Source organism: Amaranthus tricolor, chromosome 14 (genome assembly GCF_026212465.1).
Source record: "Amaranthus tricolor cultivar Red isolate AtriRed21 chromosome 14, ASM2621246v1, whole genome shotgun sequence".
Taxonomy (NCBI): Eukaryota; Viridiplantae; Streptophyta; class Magnoliopsida; order Caryophyllales; family Amaranthaceae; genus Amaranthus; species Amaranthus tricolor.
Genome location: NC_080060.1, coordinates 19,697,378 through 19,711,028, shown reverse-complemented (window position 1 = coordinate 19,711,028; position 13,651 = coordinate 19,697,378). Strand labels below are relative to the sequence as shown.

The following is a 13,651-nucleotide window of genomic DNA, read 5'->3' as shown; positions in this document are numbered from 1 at the left end:
CTATTCGTAATTAGATGCTGTGCAATGCGTTGAACTCGAACCGGTCCAGGCTCAATTGAAAACAGAAGAGGCCTGATTGAGTAAAGCTTTACAAAATCAGTCGGTCTCCTGAGAGACCATACCGTCTCTTTGACAGACGTCTCTTAGGCCCAACCCATTAAATATTAACGTCCATTTACATTATTCTTAATGCCTACTTACAATATACTTAATGCACACAAAAAAAGTACTTAAAATGCGTACTTACAATATATTCTTAATGCCTATTAAGAAACTTAGCCTAGTAGCCTACTTATCATATCCTTAATGTCTACTTACAATATCTTTAATACCTACTTACAATATACTTAATGCCCACCGGATAAGTACTTAAGTATTTACAATATTATAACTACTTACTTACAATATTCTTAAAGCCTACCGAAAAACTTACCCTATATTTTTCTTTTTGGATTAGTCTACTTAAAGAAGGTCTCTCACAAAAAGTTGTGTTACAAAATAGAAAATGAGCTCAAATGGGTCAGGTGTACTTGGCACGGCCCGTGTGTTGATAGATATGCTAATTTATGTTTTACAGGTTAATTAAGCACTTGCTGATATATAGTTGGCAAAGAATAGTCCAGTTCCTCAAAGGTGTTGCACATGACTCCCTGGGAAGTCTTTATTTCTTGGATGAGAGTATCAAGTCTCATGCTTTGACTCAGTAGGAAGGTTCTTAACTTTCAAATGGAGGAAAATATGGTTTGTCATTCATCTAGTTTGTAATTTGTAAGTGATTAAAAATTTATGAAGGCCAGTTTAGAGTCGAATATAAAGCCCGGTTCATTTACAACAAAGAAAGTATGTTTAAAGTCCGCTCCATTTTAGACCCATACTACAGTATACCACAGAGCATTTCGTGTTGCTAAACTAACATGTCATTAATTTAATGTCATACGATATGAATCTTATAATGTAGGTAAAAAACTGTCTTTTACATGTGTGCTGAACTACTCGACTATTACTCTCTTTTATGTTATATGTAACACAATATGATATTATACTCTTAAGATTTTAATCAAATGACTCGGACCATAGCCTAGTCATAAATTGAACTAAAATATCTCCCACCTATATGGAGCAGTGTTAAAATGCAATGATACAATCGCGGCAATGATACTATGATGCAATAACGTGATTGATGCGATTATCGTAACGCCTAAATATCGATCAAAACCATAAAACATTCCTTGATACAACCCAAAATGCAATTTTTTTTGCCCTTTACAACGCGAGAAATATTGGTTCCTTAATCTTGAAAACCTTTACATTCACTCGAGAAATTTCTAACACAAGTATTCAATTAGTACGTACTTATTTAGTATTGAATTGGAATCAAAAAAAAAGTTCTTCTATTGAAGAGGCCCATGCTTCCTTTGTTGAAGTAAGAATAAACGGTATGATTCGAGATTTTCTAAGGATCGATTTAGTGAAATATGATATTTCGTATATCGAGAAACGAGATGATCCATCATCAGAAAAAAAATGAGGGATCAAATCATACCACTATGAATCCATTTTATTCCATTTATTGAAAGACCAAACTTCAACAATCATTTAACTAAAATCAAAAAACTGTTCGTATGTTGGGTAAAAACAAAGAATGTAACTTTTTTTTTTCTCATTTTACCATTTAATAACTCATAATCAAATCTCATCTCGATAATTAATTATTTGCAACTTGACAATTTAAAACAAACCTTTCAACTAATTAAATTTCTTGCAAACAATGTTGAAGTCTAAAAGGTCGAATGTATGTAATTTTATCCTTACTGGTAAAACTATAAATAAGGGCAAAAAAAGAAAATTTGAAAAAATTAAGATGTTTTAACAACTTAATTCCAAAAATAAGCTTCGTGAAAACTTTATGCCAAAATAAGCGTCCGTACATCTCAACTTAGGCTTGGTGAATGTCGCTGTTACTAACAGCGAAATAAAAAAAAAAAAAAAAAAAAAAAGAAAACTAGTAAAGCCTCAAGTTGCTGTTACTAACAGCGACTTTAAGGTTAACTGATCAACTCCTTAATCTCGTAGGTTGGAATGAGGAAGTAATTGAGAACTGAAAACTTAAAACGCATTAAGTCGCTGTTAGTAGTAGCGACATTCACCAAGCCTAGGTTGGGATGTACAGACGCTTATTTTGGGAATAAAGTTTTCACGAAGCTTATTTTTGGAATTAAGTTGTTAAAACATCTTATTTTATTCAAATTTTCGCAAAAAACAGAGGAAAAAAATCTCAAAAGGAAAAATATGAAAGACTGGGGCTATAATTCAGCAATTCAGTGTTTCCATACAATGCTCAAGACCATCCAAAACTTACACAAGCAAATCAAGGAAAGCAGCTATGCATCCGAAGGAGTTCTTTATTAGACTGACCCATAAGGAGGTAAAATAAGCAATTCAATATGTCAGGTTCGATGTATATTAACAATACATTGAGCTCATGTAATTACTAATCATCGTTACTCCAACAATAAATACAATGTGTACTACTCTCAAGCATGTGAGCAAATTGTAGGCTTAGATCCATTACCATATCTGAAATCTTACCAGCCTCTTGAACCAGAGGACATTTAAATTTCTCCTAGCCATACGTTCATTATGCAGCAGCAAATCCAAAGAGCTCCTTTCGGATCTGCAAAAGGAATAACATATAGATTAGATGAATATATTAGTGGAATATAAACTTTAAAGCATCAATTTCACTAATGGTAGCACTTCTTAGAGATTAAATTTGCATCCAGCTCTAATTAACCCAAACATGAATGCTACCTAAACTAAATCATATTTCAAGTTGATCTCAGTCTACTAGATCCAACAATTGATAAAGCCAAAATCTGTCCTATTTCTGTTATAACAATTTGATTAAACACCTGGAAGTAGCCTGTCTAGACCCAAGTCTTAACCAAATGATTCATCAACTTCATACGACCAAAGAAATCCAACCTTAACAGATTGTTTGCCACCTTAAAAATTCACAATATTTGCAACATGTTTCTTATGCGTTTCTCATTTCACCTCAAATACATGTGCTGGATACGTAACACTCTCTGAGTGTATGGAGCCTATGGGCATTTCATACTACATTTAGGACCAGAGGTATGTTTTATCATTAAAAATTTCAGGCTCAATACCAAGGACATGTACTCACATTGGTATCTCACACAAGTAATCAAATATGTATACAGTTAGCATCACAGTCATCATCAGTTGTTTGCATCTCCAAAATCTGCGAGTCTAAACCAGAACTCCCCCCCCAAAGTCACACTTGTATATCTACAAAGAATCTTAATTCTAGCATCTAGTTCTCATTTATGCCATATCTGTGTCAGAAACAGAAAGTCTCACTTCACAAAAAGTGTTTGATAACATATGAAAACAAACACCTCAATCACGTAAAACAATGCAGTACAATGGTGAAAATAAATCACCTGAGGAAGTTTCTTCCTGAACGCGACGTCCAATCTTGCATCAAGAGTGTTCTCACACACAATTTTCCCATCTCGAGAAGCCAGAACAACACCTCCAGCACTAAAGTCAAGATGCAATGCAATTAAAAACTCTCACAACAGGTCACTAAGAAGCAATACAATAAAAAAAATATCCCATAAGAGTTATAGAAAAGCTATATAATTAAAAAAACATGGTTACAGTTTGTTCAGATAAAGGTTCTTTGAGTAACAATCAACACTACGCCTCCATATAGTTATCTACCAACTTCCAAAATCTACAAGCAATCAATTGAACCCTTGCAAAGCCAAATTGCAACTTACCATGAAAGACCATGGGAATGGTGTTGAGGACCTGGTGGGAGATGAACACTGTCAATGATTATCTCAGGAGAATGGACATTGGCTTTCTCAGCATATTCTTCTTTAGCAGAATCGACAGCATGCTCCACCAGGTGCACATCATCCTTTCGGCAGCGCAACAAGACCCCAGGTTCTTTCAGTCTAAGCAAACTCTGCCAACAATAAAAATAATATTTTGATACAAACACAATGCTCCCAATGATTGGAAACTGATTAAATTGATTGATAACTGATTGTAAATTAGTTTTCAATGATTAACTGGTATTGTTCCATACATCGTCTATTATAAATAGAAGGGTTGGAAGTACAGAATGTACTGGGAACTTGTCTGCAATCTTATTTTCTCTTCTTTTCTCTTATCTTGTTTGCATGAAGTGTATAAAAAAGAGTTATAAACTCCTTATGAATTTCACTCTCTACTCCCAAGTACCTCGTGGGAGAAACATCACAAAAGAAAAGTTCTCATATGCCTACAAGTATCGAGTTTTAGAGTGACATACATTGTTGTAAATCAATCTTCAAGTTAGTCCTATTGGTGATCTACAGGCAAAGAGTGATATTGTCATACACACAAGGGGATACAAATTAGTTTGTTTACAATTTGTATTTGTATTTCACTACATTCCTAATAATCTTTTGTGATATCTTTTCATAGATGGCAAGTGTTGGGAACTTACATCCAACTTCACCAAACTAGACAAGTTTGTTAGCATAAAGTTTCATAGGTGGAAAAAGAAAATGCTCATACTTTTGACAACACTCAACATTGCATATGTGATAAGCACACCTTAACCGGAGGAGGCGGAGAATGAAACGTTGGCGCAAACTAGGACGAACAAATGAGAGAATGATGACTTCATATGCCAAGGGCATATACTTAATGGTGTGAAAGACTCTATATTTGATGTGCCCAATTCCATGAATCCGCTAAACTTTTGTGCGATAGTTTAGAAGATAAGTATATGGCCGAAGATGCTAATTCTAAAAACTTTCGCTAATAATTTCAATGGATATAAGATGGTAGACAATCGCCCTATAATTGATCAATTCCATGAGTTACAATTTACAAACATTCTAATATAAAATTCATGGTTGGATGAAATTTATATAGTTTCAAGCATTATAGATAAGTTGCCCCTTCATGGAGGGATGTTAGACATGCTCTAAAGCATGAAAAGGAAGATATTACTCTCCCCGATCTTGGTCAACACATTGTTGTTGAGGCTAGCATAAGGGTTCATGAAAGCCAAAAGGATGAAATTCCTAATGTCTCAACCATCAATATGGTTGAGGATGAAGGAAAGTCATCATCTACCAAAGAAAAGAGAAAGAAGTATAAATCTTTCAAGGGGAAATCCAACATTACAAAAAAAGGCCATTGATAAATATTGAAAGTGTGGAAAGCCCGGGTATTTGCAAAGAGAATTGCTATGTTCTCAACTACATGCAAAAGAAGGCAAAGGGTCAAACTTCTACAAGCAAGGACCCACCTAATAAAGGTGATCATGCAAGTTTGAATATAAATTTGGTTATGGATTTTTCTTCAATGAATACTAACGTTAATGTAATGCAGGATGATACTTTGTCTTGGTGGAATGATTCTAGAGCTACGAGACATGTATGCAAATCAAAACAATTGTTTAAAACCTTGCACAAGGTGGTTGATGGGGATTATTTTTACATGGTAAACAATTTATCCATCAAGGTCCATGAAAAATGGCAAGTGGAACTCTTGTTTACGTCGGGAAATCTCTTGGTCTTAAGAGATGTCTACTATGATCTCAACATTAGTAGGAACCTCGTCACGGATTCATTGTTGAGTCGATTGGGCTATAGGCTAGTCTTTGAATCGGATAGATGTATCAGTTCTAGAAGTAATATATTTCTAGGTCGTGCTTATTTGACATATAATCTCTTTAAGTTGTCTTTGTTATGTAATTACAATAACTATGTTTGTAATGTTGAAGTTTTATGCAATACATCTCATGATACACTATTTTTGACATTTAATATTAGGGCATGTTAATTTCAATAAAGTTTCATTTACATCCAAGCATGATTTGACACCTTTGTGTTTTCAACAATTTCAAAATTGCAAAACTTGCATGTTCAATACGATCACAAGAACACCCTCAGTGTTTAAAGAAAATCTGAAATTTTAGATTTATTGCATAGTGGTCTTAGTAAGTTTCATAATACACCATATTTAGGCGATAAAAGATATATCATTATTTTTATTGATGAGTTTTTTAAATTTTGTTATGTATACCTTTTACATACAAAAAATAAGACTCTTAAGTTTCTTTAAAGTTTACAAAAATGAAGTAGATTGCAAGTTAGTAAACTCAAGAAATTCAGGATAGACAAAGAAGGAGGATACTATGATCTCTCTTATTTCCAATCAATAGGCATTATACATGCGACCACCGCCGAATACGCACCAAAATTAAATGGTGTGGCTGAAAGGAGAAACAGTACTCTATAAGAGGTGGTAAATTCAATGTTATCCTACTCAAGTTTGAGTGATGGATTTTGGGGCGAAGTAATGTTGACGGCTTGTCACATTCTTAACTGGGTTCTATCATAAACCAATAAGGAAACACCTTATATATATATTGTCTGGAAACAAAAGAAAGAAACTCGGTGAACGAGGCATTGATGCATATATATAGGTTACTCTAATCATAGCAAGACCTATAGGTTCTATGTAATAGAACAAAATGACTACATATCGATATATTCGATTATTAAGTCAAGATAAGGAACTTTTAATGAAAAAAGATTTTCATCAGTAGGTAGACAAAGAAATCTACAAATTAGTACCAAAGAAGAAGTTGATCACAATCAACAACAAACACCTCTAAATGTTGATGAAAATCAACTGATAGATGAACAAGAAATTGTTGAAATAATGTGATACCTGAAAAAAGGCAAAAGCATTTAATTACCTATCAAAGGAGGAATAGAGGAAAGGAAGCAGACGAAGAATCAGATGGAGGATTAAATAAAGCAATTGACTAATGTTGGGGACACCTGGCAGTATCATATTAACTATTGCATTAGTTTCAATTGTATTAGTTTCCAGCTTTACAGCATTAGTTGGGAGTAGGTGTACAAATATGAGAAACTATTATTGTAAAGGGTTTTGAGAAAAATAATAATATATCGGAGAAATTGCAGTACTCGAATTCTGTAGCATACGGGTTCTTTTGATTTTATAAAGCAATATTAATAAACTAATTCAAGTTTATCACAGTTTATTCCTAAACGGAGTAAAAGACAACGGAGAGCTAAAAACTTTAAGACTCGATTTTCATGTATATTTGGTCGAAGGTACTAGAAATGAAGTTCATTCTAACATTCTATATTTACTAAATGTGGAAGGTGACCCACTGACTTAAGGTGATGCAATGGAATCACAAGACAATGCTTTTTAGAAAGAAGCAATAAATGATGAGACAGAATCTATCATGGGAAATAATACTTAGGTATTTCTCCATCTTGTAAACCAGTTGGTTGCAAGTGGATTTTTCGTAAGAAAATGAGGATTGATGCAACTATTGATAAGTTCAAGGCCCGTTTAGTGGCATAAGCTTTAGACAAAAGCACGGTATCGATTATTTCGGTACATACACACCCATTGCAAGAACAACGACAATTAGTTTGTTGGTGGCTCTAGCTACGATCTACCATCTAGATATCCATCAAATGGATGTTACAACCACATTCTTGTATGGGGAGCTAGATGAAGATGTATATATAAAATAACCCAAAGGGTTTGTTTAGGAAGACAAGAGAGCAAGGTGTGTAAACTCGTTAAGTCATCATATGGACTTAAACAAGTGCTAAAGCAATGACATCAAAAGTTTAATGCAACGATATTGTCCTTTGGAATCAAATTGAATCAAACCGACAAGTGCCTGTATAGAAAATTTGATAACCATGGGTTTAGTGTGCAATATTAGGCATTAAGATCATAAGAGATGGTAGTCGCATTAAGCTAAGTCAATCTCATTACATTCAGAAAGTGCTTAAAAGGTTTAGTGTGCTAGACAAGACTCCGGTCCCTACTCCTATAGAACCGAATATGAGATTCTTTAGACATACTGGAGCACCAATTTCTCAATTTGAATATTCAAAGGTCATTGAATCTTTGATGTATGATATGACCGAACATAGCATTTGCGGTTGTTAAAATAAGTAGGTTTACCAGCAATCTGGGCATCATTGGATGACAATAAGGAGAGTATTCAGATACTTAAGAGGTACCATGGATTATGGTATATCTTATAGTGGTGAACCTCCAATTTTGAAAGGCTATTCCGATGCTAGATGAATCACTAATGAAAAGGATAACTCTTCAATAAGTGGTTAGGTGTTTGTTTATGGAGAAGGTGCCATATCATGGTCCTCTAAGAAACAAACATGTAGCTGACTCAACTATGTTTGCAGAATTTATAGCTATTGCTTCAGTTACAAATGAAGCGGAATGGGTAAGAAATCTCATGTTTAAGATACCTCTGTCCAATATCACATGTGGCAACTCATATGGATTGCACAACGTCTTTGCGAAGACTTTATAGTCAACTGTATAATGGTAAGTATCGTCATATTGCTCTTATGCACAGCCTAGTGCAAAGACATATCACTATGATGTCATAATTGTTGATTATGTGAACACTATGTTTAATTTAGCTGATTTTTTCACTAAAGCCATGAGTAGGAATTACATTGAACAAGCGTCAATTGCAATCAGATTATGTCAGCCAAAAAGGGAAAGCCTAATTCACACACAATTAACATCGTGTTTTGAATTCATGCCGTATAATTCCTTTTGAACTTTGTAAGCAACAAGTATTAATGACCTAAAAGTTGTTTTGGACCGTGATGAACGAGATAGTCGTCCATAAAAAGTTCTAAATGTCTAAAGTTAAAAAGCTCTTGGTGAATCCATTCACGATGATATTTTAAACGTAAGGAGAACCTACCTACATAAGTTTCAAATGTGGTCGCTTCAAGTAGTCAAGATTGGCATATCCACTATGATAAACTTATGAAAAGATACGGACACGGCCTTTATAACATGTTACAGTGATAAATTTGTGTTATTGGTTGTGTGTATATCATCTTTAGGTGGTTGGATGGGTTAATTGATTCAAATCCGTAGGAATATCAATTTTAGCTCGATCACTTGTAAAGTGTATTATACTAGGCTTTAATTCAATACATAGGAACATTAGCGTTGATGCATGAACGGGATTATCAAATTAGTCTGGTGAAAAGAGAAGAGCTCCTAATATACTCTAAATGGGGGAGGAGTTTTGAGCATTTAAAGTATATAGAGATCCTAAAATATACATCATGTACTACAAAAGTAGTAGGACATATATGTAATAAATATAAGTTTAAAGGAACGCCAAACAAAGAAAACAAATTCTGGAAGCCAAGCCTATAAGCAACGAGTCGTTGCTTGTATTATGAAATCTCATTTAAGTCTCATTTTGAGGCAAAATAAAAAGCCGACTCGTTTTTTTAGGAAACAGTGCGTCAACATTTGGGCTGCTTTTGCTCGGTTTTGGTTAGTTTCTCGATGGTTTGGTAATTGCTTTAATCATTTCCAATGATTGAAAACTGATCAAATTATTAGGAACTAATTGTAAATCAATTTTCAATGATTAATTGTATTATTACATACATCATCTATTATAAATAAAAGGGTCGGAGGTAGAGAATGTACTAGAAAATTGTATGCAATTTTCTAAATTCTCTTCTTTTCTCTCGTTATTTTCATGAAGTGTATGAAGAGAGTTATAAAATCTTTATGCATTTTCTAAGTTGATAATCTTCACAATACATAGTTGTTTCATTCTATCCTCTAAGTACTAAGCGTATAGTGTTTGTTGTATAACAAGATTTAACGTCGCCGCAACTCTTAAACAAATTACATAACCGGCGTTACGTAACGTAACAGGGGTGTTTTTATTCTATGGGTTGGTCACATTCTTAGTATGGCCGCATGAGAAAATGGGATAATCTAACCCACCCTCATCTAATTTTGTTCGCACTTCAGATCCCCAACAAATATAAAACTCATGGTAATAAGAGGATAACTCACGCAAGTCGATAATGCAAGACTAGACAGACAAAAAGCACTTTATATCCACTTACCTGAACAACGAGCTCTTTCAAAAGATGTCTGTAATGATGATGGTCACCACTGACTTCCAATAGCCTTTTGGATGCTTCCTCTTTCATGGCATTAACTAAATCATCTTGAGCTTGAAGGACTTTGATCCGAGATGCATTTAGTTGCATGGAGTACTCTCTGCCAAAATATGCCATCAAAAAGTGCACTATTACTTAAGTTGGTAGTTATTATTCCGGCTAATCGTGTTAATTACCTACGAAGCTTATTCAAGTCATGCTGACAAGTAAAAGCTATATATTACCCCCTTACTTGGATTAAAAATAAGAAGAGAAGTATCTAACATTCATTTTATAATGTAATACAATCATTGTTTCCATCATGTAAGACCTTTTACTCCTTTTTCCCTTTGAGTTTGAAACTAAAAGAGACATGTGGCGAGAACGTCACTTTCAGCAGCAAACTCAAAGAGTGAGTATAACATAATCACTTGCTCAATTGATGGTACCATTCACACTTGTCTTCTAACTAAACCACCAACTGCCCCATAATATAACTTACCCACTTTTTTTATCTCTTAATCAAAGTTATATATGAAATTTATCGCGGAGAAGAAATGCTAAGACAAATTTCTACATCCTAATATTTTATTCAAGAAAAATATCTCAATTTGTCTTGAAACATATGCCTGATGTTGTAGGTTGCATTTTAAAGCAAGCAATGGATTTGTGACGGAGGGAACTGCATACTTGACAAACATGATCACTTAGAGAATAAATTTTTTTTTTAGAATGATGGTCAATTATTGTTGAGCGCAATATCTGATAGTAAAATAGCAATAAAAAGTAATAGGATAACACACCACCAACACTAATGTTTCGACATCAAGTTATATCCCCAGAATAGTATAAAACTACTTATCATATTTGAAAAACACTAGAAACGTTTGGGCAAAGCACAAAACAAATCACAAGCAGCATCACACTGTTTCTCAAGTTCCTCAAACCACCAATCTATAACCAATAACTAGATTACAACGCAATTGCTTCCTCCATAGAACATAAAACCAACAATCTAAATAAATAGAAAGAGCAAACGATAAGTTCTCTTCACAATTCTATCCAATCATGCCAATTATAGTCTCAATCCACAAATTACTGAACTCACCCAAAGAATATAAAATAGCCCGATAACTTCATTGATAGACATCTTAATTGAAGAACTCTAGTTAACAAAGAGCAATTTGTGTCTTTCAAGCAATATAATGTTAACAAATCTAATCATACACTTTGTGTCTAGTTCTAATAAGACTAATATGTACACAACTAAAAATTGAAAATTAATTACTATCGAGATAATGTTTGCATTAAGAGATAAACGTGTCATAGTCCATCAAAATTCACGCCTAACATTGAGAAGGTGTTCATATTAATTTCCTTGATTAGCACTGAATATATCAGTGTTCAATGATGTCTGCAAAACATGAAGTAAACTAGATCAGCAAAAGCATATAGAAAGGACTTTTCACCAAGCAAGTGATAGCTTCTCTTGCATTTAGAGATAAGACCTGATACACCCACATGGAACAATATCATTGCCATAAACAATATAATTTCATTGGTATTTTCCTTTATTATCTCTTAATTAGTCTCATTCCGTAACCTAAGCCAAATTAAATGCAGCTAGATCATCAAAATTAACAAATAGCCTCATTAAATATTTTGTGTCAATCCCATACTACATCTTAGTCAACGATTCAACGTTTTGGATTGCGTAATTACTGTCATAGACTATGCTATAAAACTGCATACTTGGCATCATTGATGAATTTTAGATCACATACTACATCATAGTCAATGTTTTCAATCATATTGTTTAGCATCAAAATATAGTGATTTCGATCAAATACCTAAGTCAATCAATAATCAATAACCAAAAAAAATAATGCAGCACCAAAATTAAGCAAAACTATACAAAAAAAAAAAACTTATAAAAATAAAAATCGAAATTTACATTTTCCTACGAATTTCAACTTGCTTCTCCTTACGCTCATACTCCTGCCTTATCTTCTTCTTCTCCGCTTCAACTAATTGCAACTTCTCAATATTGAACTCCTATAATAACCAAAAACAATCAATCAGTCCACAAAATCACGAATCCAACACAAAATCAAACTCATTATAACAAATTTAATCGAATATCAAATCAATGTAAAAAAAAAAAAAAAAGAATTCTAATCAAAAATTTTACTTCTTCAGCAGCGACGGAGATCTCATTAGCTTTCTCTTCCGCTTCTTGTCGGATGAATCTAACCATCTGCTGGATCTGCTTTTGAACATCGGTAGCATTCATCTTTGGATCTGAAGAGATTAATCTCTTTATTCGGCTTGATTTGGTGAGAGTTTATTGGAGATGAGTTCTTCTCTCGTTTCAACTGGTTGGTGACTGAATGATTGAGGGACTTGGAGAGCCGGACAAAATTAGAGGAAATCTGCAGAGGAAAAAGTGAGCTGGCAGAAAGAAAAGGTATTTTACGGGGGTTTACTGCTGTTGGCTGATCAATGGTGAAAATAAAGGAAATTCTTGAGCAGTTTCGGGAAAGATAAGCAGCCAATTTTACGAAATTGCTTCTTTTTGGGTATATGTTGGGCATGTGGGGCATAAAGTAATTACGTTGGTAACTCTTAATATGAATGATCATGGGTTCAAAACTTTATTGGATCCAATTCAAACCCGTTCCTTATTTTGGTTTCCGGATCTAATTTTTTTTCATAAATTTTTACAGTAAATCTTGTGTGTGTGGCTGTCGTTTTCATGTGACCATTATAGTACAGGTTTATTAGCCCATTATTACAAAAAAAAAAAAAAAAAAATTCTCTCTCATACAATTAAGCTTTCTTCATCCAAATTAATGGCTTCCAAGTTCGTATCCTCTTCTCTATGCATTGAGGTGTTCATTCAGGTGATCGGGTCGATTTCAGACGGGTGTCATTCAATTCGGTTGTATTTCGGATCGGTTATATTTCGGATGCAAGTTACGACAGTCACACTCAGGTCGAGTCAATTAGTCATGGTTTGGTTGATGATCGGTTATTCGACCTATCGGGTTAGCATCAGTTTGGTGTCGGTTGAAGTTCGTGTCGAGTTTCAATCGGTGTCGGGTTGTCATCGGTTAATTATTCAATTGATTGCCACATAATAATTTGTCATTTTACGGTGAATTATGAAATAAATAATGACACGTGTAATTTCCAGTGTTTTTATTAAATTGTATGATGATATGATTTAAACTAATCAACTATAGCATATTCATAGAAATTCTTATTTTTACTAATTTACTTTAAAGACTACGTGTATATTGTCAAAATAATATAATTTAGTATGCAGTATAATAAAGTATACATTATTTGTCAATATCCAATTAGTTAATTACTTTGCGTTTTGTTATTAGCATTAATTAATAACTAACATACTATTTTTAGAGCAACAAATATGTATACCAATAATTTATACATATGCATATTCTAAACTAATTTACATATAAAAGTATAATTCAAAGTAAATATTTTATAAAATAGAATAATTTTCTACATAATATCTTTTATTACATAATAAGAATAAACAGAATATTTCATGACTATACCATATAACATTC

At 33.5% G+C, this 13,651-nt stretch overlaps 1 protein-coding gene across 1 annotated transcript; it reads right to left on the bottom strand.

Annotated features, from left to right (window-relative positions):
• Positions 1–2,309: 2,309 nt before the first annotated feature.
• Positions 2,310–12,655, bottom strand: LOC130799499 (V-type proton ATPase subunit E). Its single transcript, XM_057662608.1, has 6 exons — positions 12,247–12,655; positions 12,010–12,110; positions 10,020–10,176; positions 3,813–4,003; positions 3,471–3,570; positions 2,310–2,674 (listed from the first exon to the last, which is right to left on the bottom strand). The coding sequence occupies exons 1-6, from the start codon at positions 12,346–12,348 to the stop codon at positions 2,639–2,641; spliced, it is 687 nt and encodes a 228-aa protein (XP_057518591.1). The 5' UTR covers positions 12,349–12,655; the 3' UTR covers positions 2,310–2,638.
• Positions 12,656–13,651: the final 996 nt, after the last annotated feature.

Coding starts and splice junctions, on each gene's coding strand:
- LOC130799499 (XM_057662608.1), bottom strand. CDS start 12,348: ATGAATGCTACCGATGTTCAAAAGCAGATCCAGCAGATGGTTAGATTC. Junction 4,004..10,019: donor TGAAAGAGCTCGTTGTTCAG/GTAAGTGGATAT, acceptor TATTGTTGGCAG/AGTTTGCTTAGACTGAAAGA. Junction 2,675..3,470: donor TCAGGAAGAAACTTCCTCAG/GTGATTTATTTT, acceptor TTCCTTTTGCAG/ATCCGAAAGGAGCTCTTTGG.